An 8,399-nucleotide genomic window follows, 5' to 3' on the forward strand; every position below is an offset into this window, starting at 1 on the left:
TACATGTAACCCAATAATGTCACTTAATAAAAAAAATCCAAGTTGCGGGTGACGCATCACGTTACTGCAATCTCTGTCACCATGCGCGCATGACTATACCGTCGAAGAATGTGGTTTGTCAAAGCCTTTAATTAAAATAGCCGTTTTTATAATCACCATGCAGTTAAATGTGCTACCTTCGTTTTCGTCCTTTTCGGTTAAGGTACTAAGCCTTTCTTCTTCGGAATTCCTCGAGGTTTCCCCACACACGAAGAAATCAACTATAATCATTTTGTTTCTTAACCGAAACGAAAGAGAAATCTCGCTACAGCGCTTCATAGATCTCGAAATTTTACTGCTGCTATGAAGTGTATTGCTCAACTCTGCCTCGCATGATCTCGCAGAGAAGACGGAAAAGAAGAAGGTACTAAAGATCGGGTACCTTGCCTGCGCTCTTTTTTAAGAGCCGCGGGAAAACGGCAGCTGCTGTTTTGAAGTGCTTCATAGGCTGCACTCACGCCGCGATCAGAGAGTCTGGCCGTCGCTGTGTTTGCAATGTTATTGAAGCGCCGCCCAATAATTATGCGCTCGTTATTCCCGGGGTTTGAGCCGCGTGGGTGTTCCTGCTTTTGTGGGTCGTGAAAAGCAGCGTTAAAGCACTTGCTCTTCTTTTTTGAGGAGTTACCTTAGGTTCAAAACGCGCCCATGCCACGCGTGAAGCGTTTACTTCGCCGCATAACTTAGCGACCTCATGATACATCTGCTTTAAACGGACTCTGTGGACAAATTGAATTTGGTCTACGGCGTCGACGCGAGAATGATGACAGTTCTGCCAGCTTCGCGCCAACTTGGTTGCCACTCACTTCGTCGTAATGGTTCACTCAACAGCACAAACGAGAGTGCTGTGGGCAGCAACCACAGCGAACTGAAAAACAGCAAAAGATGGCAGCCATGCTGCAAATCGCGAATTTTGAATGACGCTCTCGCATTGTATGGCCATTGCCCGCAGCGCGGTCACGTAAGCTACATAACTCTATGTGTGTGTGCACGTGTGTGTATGCGAATGCTGTGTTTGTGTGAGGTGTATACCATGTAAGACCCATAGCGTCGGACCTCGGGCTCGGCAGTGGGAGCCGTATGGATGTGTCTATCTCGTACGCCATAAGGATGGAAAACCACTTGTATACAAATGGATGCAAGAAAAAAGAAAGAAAAGAAAAAAGAAAGTACCAAATCAGAGGTACAAACATTACAAATAACCTTTCCTAGTTGGTTGTGTTTGGCTTGCAAAGTGTCAAATAATTGCGGCGCATTGCGAACTCCTAGAGAATCCGAAATAGAGGCCACGTGTGGGAGTACTTTAGAAGTGTTAGGTCCATAACGGCTGAGCCTAGTATATTAATAACGCTGGGTGGTCTGTGGCCCAAGAAAGTATTATAGACAAAAGAAAATTGCCCACGATTAGAAAGTACGCTAAATTTCTTTAATTTCCTCATAATGATTGCGCACTGTTAGAAAGGGGGATGTGGCCTACCAATTTCGTAGAAATCGTAATAAGCGAAACCGCTAGTAAGAGTGCATTTAAAAAGCTCGATCTCATTGCGGCTGCTTGTTTCGAAAGTTGCCACTTTTCGTATCCATAATACAGTATATATGTGCAATAACGCGGACGCAGCAAACGTCCGCATTATTATTTTGAAGGAAAAAAAATCTGAGTAATCTGAAACAAAACCACTGCGAAGAAACTGTCCATGACATGGTTAGTCGAAAAGAGCTGAAATCCGCAAAGCACCAAAGTACTCGCTGAAAGGTTCGCATGTAATTTGCTTTACATACTGCAGTGATTCGAGAACTCAAAGTCAAGCAGCAGTGCCAGAAAATAACTTTTTGTTCTTGGCTGATTAACGAACGTATATTTCTAGCATGCCGCTCTAGAGGTACAAAGGCATTTGCGAATTTTTGAAGCTGTGGAAATGGATACTGAACCGTGCGAAGAAAATAGCGCTACTGAATGAATTCTCTAAGCTCCCCATTAAACCGCAAATGTATTGCCAGGATCTCTCATGCAAACTGAATTTCCATATCTTAAGAATCCAACTGCGGCCATTTCTTTTAGTTCCTTCCTTTGTGCCTCAAAATGAAACATATAGCCGAGAGTGAGCAGATGGGCTCAGTAGCAGTAAGAATGAAATAGGCTGTCTACTCAAAGGCGATGAAGCGTACCTTTTGTGGTTAAGGGTGCTGCGGAATGCCTCTGTGACGACTCGAAAGCCAGCTCGGAGTGCGTATCAAACCAGTAGTGTATATCAATCCCTTGGCTTACTTGACTATGTACACTCCCATGGAAATAGCATCCCTTGCACATAATAGATAGCGCGCTAAAAGAATAGAGAACAGGCAACCTTGGTCCGATAACGTAAGAATGTGGCACCGTTACCTGTTTGCAGAACAAGCTGCACAATGGCCTGGAAATTATGGCCAGATCTGGCGGAATAACCCAAGATTGCCGTCGCCGGTGTCACTGCTAAGTGTATTCATGCACATCTCCCGCACTCCATGAGTTCGGTGTAACTCGTGGAATGCGTGAGGAACGAACTCTGTTTCCAGCAGACTCGACTGTACTATATCCTTATCGCAGAAACGATGACTTAGCCAAAAGCGCGCATCGCAGCAGGGAATTAAGAACTGCGCTAAAAAGAGATCGTGGCGCGTCCGCGATCTCGTGTCCCTGAATGCGCCGGCAGAGAGAGCTTTGGTGGCGCGTTAAGAAGCCATTGTGTTGAAAAATATCCGAACAGCGTTCTTAATGGCACGTTCCGGGTTTAAGGAGCGTAAAATCTGGCCTGTTGCCTACGCGTAATACGTCTGTTACCGCCTTTTGCCGCGCCCGCCGTTGCCCCACACGCCCTGTCCGTGAGAGAAGCGAATGACCGCTTCACTTGTTCTGAGGAATTCACATACCCCTTGTCTGTTGCGGCGGTGTCCACGAACTATGAATCCATTTTCTTGCGCGATTCCAGAGTGATACGGACTGCTGTGGCCGGTGCACCGCACGATGTCCTTTCCAAGAGGAGTGTCCGCCGAGATTTCGCGGGAGTCCGCGCGCCCATCTTCGGAATGCCGTCGTCGGACCCCTTCGTCCGCCTTGGTTAGCGCACGTCGCCCCGACCCCCGCGCGCCGCCAGCGTGCCCGACGACGGCCGAGTGGAGCGATCAGGCCGCCAGCCGCCGGCGGCGAGAACGATCGAGCTGCCTCCGAGAGAAAGGGGTGGAAAAAGAAACAAACTCGCGCGAGGGAGGGGCCAAACGTGCGTCGCCTTGAATGACAAACAGCCTCCGTACTTCCCCGGCCGGGCCCTCTCGCACGAAGGCAACACGCGTGCAATCCGGAAAGCGCGCCACCGGCGGCGGTTGTTGCCACCAGAGGGTGAGAGCAGCCAGAGAGAGACTTGCGCACGCACTCCGGTGGACGCAACAAGTGAACGTGCGTGCGCAACATTTCCTTTCTTCTTCTCTATGTCAACTTTTGCGCGGGTGCAAGCTGAAGGCTGGGGATGCACTGAGTGCAAACAAGAGTTGCATTCTTGCCTCCTCATTTGCTTGCAGTGAATGACAAGTGGAGAACACCCCGCCTGCAGCCGACACAGCTTGGTTTCCTCGTATTGTGTTTGCGCTTGACTGATTAGCGATGGTCTACTAGTGTTGCTCTAGTGTCCAAGAATGCATTGTGCTCGTTTTCGCTCGACTTATTTTGTCCCGCAGTTGTGCTGGTTCAGTTTAACCAGTTCTGAGCAACCTCGTGTTTCTATCCAGATTTACTTCTCCGCCCAGATAAAGACGATCGTGACTGTCAACTCGCGAGTAAAACTGACTGGAATCATAAAAACAGTGAAACGATGCGATGTAAGAAGGAACTAGCTAAAGTTCAATGCCACAATAGACGAGCCTGCGATGCTGGGCCGAGGTATGCCGTCGTAGTTTTAGCGCTACTCGATCGGTGCGTGGCTCAGAATTCTGCAGCTAGGCGGCGCCGAGCAGCAGGCACGCGCGGCGGCACACGCGACAGCACCCGCAGGAGCACCGGCAGCAGCATTCGCACCAGCGGCTCGAGCAGCGTGAGCACGCGTTCGGAACACCGGATCATCCCGAGGCCTACTGAGAGCTGAGCGGTATTCCTGTGAGCTGGACCCGAGCAGCGGAACGATGCTTGAAGACGCGAGCAAGGCCTGTGGCGACACTCTCGAGGCCTGCGAGCAGGAGAAGCCGGAGAAGGCGGACGCGGGTGGACCAGCGGAAGCGCAACCCCAGCAGGAGCTGCAGCTGCCGATGCCCTCGAGCCCGACGTCTCTGAAGCGGCACCTGCGCAAGGCCTACGGCCGCCGCCCCATGGAGTTGGTGAGCCGGTACTTCCGTTCCCTTCACGACCTGGCAGCGTTCGCGAACAACGAGACTTTTCTCACCCGCTGCCGTGACTTGCAAATGGTACCGCGGGCCTACCGTGTCGAGTGTCGCGGCATCAAGAACACCCAGCATGTCATTCGCATCTTGGACAAGTGCAGCTACCGACTCATGCTGGCCGACCTGGAGTACAACAGGATGCGCAAGGTGCAGGTGTCGCGGCTTCTGGAGATTCAACACGAGAAACTGAAGATGATCATGAGCGGGGAAGATCTTCACAACATCCTGATGATGTCCAAGGAGAAGTACGAGAACATCTTTGAAGCCACCCGTTATGAGCAGCGCTGCACGTTCGCCGAACTGCTCAGGGAGTACGAGATCAGGCTGGAAGAGGACACGGACAGCGACATGTGACGTGGCGAAGTCTCCCTCAGGCTCGAGACGGCCTGGACTTCTGACCACACTTGATGTCACGTTTGTTTTGTATTTTTTTTTTCTTTGACAAGGATTCCCGCCCTGCTCAGCCCGAAGACTAGCGCGCAGCTGTTTGGACAGACCGCTTAGCCGCTTTTTTTTTTTTGACGGCGCTAGGAGTGTGTTTTGTCTGTTTTTTTTCTTTGACAACGATTCCCGCCCTGTTCAGCCCGAAGACAAGCGCGCAGCTGTTTGGACAGAGCGCTTAGCCGCCTTTTTTTTTCTTTTGACGGCGCTAGGAGACAAGTGCCCGAAGACTTGGCTCTCAGCAGTTGGGACAGATTCCTGAGGGCTTCCATCCTGCGCATTCACCGACAGCAAGGCTCAACAGGATGGACAGTCACTTCAAAAGAGTTTTTTTGTTGTTTTCTTTGTCAACTGTTTTCTTTGTCAACTGTTAAGAGTGTCTTTAACGCTTTTTGTTCATGTCTTTGTTAACACTGGTGGTCAATAAATGTGTGTCAGAAGTCCTCCTGTGACTTGTCTAAATTATTCAGCCGCAATTCTGTTAAGCTCCTTTGTTGTCCTCGAGCTTTGTCACCTGTTAGGATAGTGTATAACACTTTCTGTTCAGGTCTTAACGTGCGTCTGAATTCCTTAAATGAGCCGCAATCTTAAGTAAGCTTCTTTATTGTCTTCAAACTTGGCAACTGTTAGGATAGTGTCCTGTTGGCGATTCCTCTTCGTCTGAGTGGCCGCTTCTTGAGCAGAATGCGGTTTCTCGCCCCACAAGAGCCCGGTAAGTCTCCTTTGCCATTGATGCTGCAAACTCGCAAAGACTTTAGACTGAGCAGTGCACTACCTTGGCCTCAGGTTATAGCATCTGCTGTAAACAGGGTCGCTAAGTACACGCCTTAATTTGGCGGAGATCGCTGCATCGCCTTGATTTTCCATCTCTTCGCAGTTATTTAGCGACATGCACCAGACCGGCGGTTCCACAATTTGCCAGCAACCTCAGCTGGTTGAGTGAGCGGTGTAGTCCGTGCCATAACTTCGCATACGGTCCAACCTACCTGAGCGCTTGCGACGCTGCAAAACTGCGCACTGCGTTTTCTTCACTGCCGAATCGCCAGTGTTAAAAAAGACGAGGCGGCGACTTTTTCTGCTGTGACCATCCTGCTCCATGAGCGCGGCATCGGGGTTCTCACGAGCCGCGCGCTGCGCTGCCTCAAGGCGCTAGCGCAGCCTTGCCGCGTACTGCGTAAGCGAAGGGGGCGCGAGTCCCACCGGGTCGAGCCGGGCATTCTCTAACAAAAAAGCGATCTCTTTACCAAACTTCAAGTAGGCGGGCGAAACCCATCGACCTGTTCACGGTTGCCCTGGTGGTGAACGCTAATTTTCTCGGTCGTCGCGATCAGCATACTCTAACGATTCCGATTCATCCAATCGGTTTTGTTAATGTGATTATCGTAGGGACTCGTAGCGGATTTGAAGCGCCCGAGAGGTGTCCACAAGGACTGCTTTTGAAATACGAAGCATTGTCTATGATCAGGTCGGCGGGGAAACCAAAATGAGAGAATGTCCCCAACTGTTTCTCCCAAATTCGTTGCGACGCAAGCTCCTTAAGGGGAATATCTCGACCCATTTGGTATAATGGTCTGTTATTACCAGGATGAACTGGTTTCCGAGAGCGGACCGAGGGAGGGCTCCCATGATATCGCACGCGACCACTTGCTATGAGTTGTTGCTACTACCGGCTCCTTCATTCCAGCGGGCTTTCCCACCCGAGGTTTGGTTACCTGGCATGCTGGGCATGTACGGGCGTATCCCAGCACATCCTTTCTCATTCCTGGCAAGGTTGCGACACGACATAACTTGTCGTAAGTCTTACTGCCGCTGCCATGTCCTGTCAGCGCTGAGCCTTGAAAGTACCGCATGAATCGTTTCCGCACCCCTCTCGGAACCGCGACACGGAAAGAAGATGCAATCACCTGTTCCTCGTCAAGCTGGGGAATATAGCGGAGAAGTAAGCCATCATTGCCCAGCAAGGTACACGTCGTGCTTGTCGTGAGCGTTAGCGGTACAAGCTGCACTGTTCGCAAACTCTATCAGCACCCGCCGACATAGACCGTCTGCTTTCTGGGCCTCAATCAGCACTTCCTTGAACGCTATTCTCACGAGATTTCTTTTGTCCCTCCTTTCTCTCTTTCTCCAACAGGGCGCGACACTCACGTCCGCCCTCTCCTCCTCTCCAGCAACGTTGACCCCGCTTTCTGCAGTACTGGACTAGCTGGACTGCACCTCTGATGCGCTTACGCAAACTTACAACGATGCGCGCGACAAGCCGTTAGCCACCTTGTTCGTGCTGCTCCGGCGGTACCCAATGCCATACGCGTAACGATACATCAGGGCCCATCTCGAGAGTCTGCCTGAAGGGTTTTTAAGCCTCATGAGGGCGTAGCTTTCATGTTCCTATAAAAAAATTGCTCCAAAACTGTAGTCGCTAGCATTTGTCCCTAAGACAAACTGCCTGTTCAGATCGGGGAGGGGCAAACTAGCCGTATTCGCTATCGCGTGAGCCAAGACAACTTAGAACGTCTAGCTATGACAACTAAAATGCCACCGGTCGATGACGAACCACAACGCCTACAGAAGAGCAGTTTTGAGACTCGTTTCTTGGCTTTGACCGCGACAAGTGTGAACCAGTGGGTCAGCGGAATCCCAAGGCCGGAGTGCGAGATGCAGGAGAGAGCTTGGACTGGTCATGTAGCGTTCCCTTGTCGATGTGCGCGCATATATCGCCTCAAACCAATACATAATAGAGCTTGGCATTTTTTTCGTGCACAAGCTCATTTCAGACTTCGAGGCAGATTAAACTGAGTCAGTGTGCGCAAATTTTATTTCGATCGTGGCGTTCTTTGCATTGCTGGAGAACTGCCTAATTCACTGATCGTTTAGATATCGGCTGCTGCGATACATAAATGAACACTGACAAAAAAAAAAAAAATCGGGAGCTAACCGAATGTGGTCTGAAAGCAACATCTTCCTCCTCGGCGTTCTAGGGTAGGCAATGACTTCACTTTCAACAGGTAATTATGCACCACTTTTGAAACAGCAAATTTACTATCTTCCTTAGGCTGCAGTAAAGCGCGAATTACAAAGGGCCAGTTATGCACTGCAGTGAGTGATTATGCAGAACTGCTTACTAAGCCGGACATACTAGAATTACATTCGAACTATAAACGACAAGGGCCAAAGTCGTTAAGGAGCGCTTGATGATGAAAAATTTAAATTACCGTTGTGATCGCCGTTGCAGGCTTAGAAGTCTTCACGTAGAGTTCCTGATTCATAAGAGTAGTTACAAGTATACTACGGCCGGTGACATTACAACACTAATAAAAATTATAAATTGTGGTGTTTAACGTTGCGTAGCGACGCCTGGATTATGAGGGACGCCGTATAGGAGGGCTCCGAATTAAGTTAAGTGACCTGGTGGTTCTTTAACTTGCGTTGAAGGACTGACTGGGCTGTAAGGAAGACGCAGTGCACATCCAGGAAGTGGTGCAGTGACACAAGCGTTCACGCGCACTAGCAACGCGCTTTTTGAA

At 50.1% G+C, this 8,399-nt stretch overlaps 2 protein-coding genes across 3 annotated transcripts in view; one reads left to right on the forward strand and one right to left on the reverse strand.

Annotated features, from left to right (window-relative positions):
* LOC149352195 (high-affinity choline transporter 1-like) overlaps positions 1–3,265 on the reverse strand; it is a 62,068-nt gene extending 58,803 nt beyond the window's left edge. The window contains exon 1 of one of the 2 annotated variants that reach the window (XM_089581343.1): positions 2,941–3,265. The gene's annotated coding sequence lies outside the window, so the exon portion shown is untranslated. The remainder of the gene's footprint in view (positions 1–2,940) is intronic. The other variant, XM_089581341.1, reaches the window with a different exon arrangement.
* Positions 3,266–3,442: 177 nt separating this feature from the next.
* LOC149352196 (uncharacterized) lies at positions 3,443–5,321 on the forward strand. The gene has a single exon (XM_089577126.1). It carries the CDS (start codon positions 4,183–4,185, stop codon positions 4,789–4,791), a length of 609 nt encoding a protein of 202 aa, XP_089433252.1. The 5' UTR covers positions 3,443–4,182; the 3' UTR covers positions 4,792–5,321.
* The last annotated feature ends 3,078 nt before the right edge of the window (positions 5,322–8,399 follow it).

Source organism: Amblyomma mixtum, chromosome 3 (genome assembly GCF_055824585.1).
Source record: "Amblyomma mixtum isolate Tamu chromosome 3, ASM5582458v1, whole genome shotgun sequence".
NCBI classification, from domain to species: Eukaryota; Metazoa; Arthropoda; class Arachnida; order Ixodida; family Ixodidae; genus Amblyomma; species Amblyomma mixtum.

What these genes read in the sequence shown, in the direction of transcription:
- LOC149352196 (XM_089577126.1), top strand. Translation starts at nt 4,183, where the DNA reads ATGCTTGAAGACGCGAGCAAGGCCTGTGGCGACACTCTCGAGGCCTGC.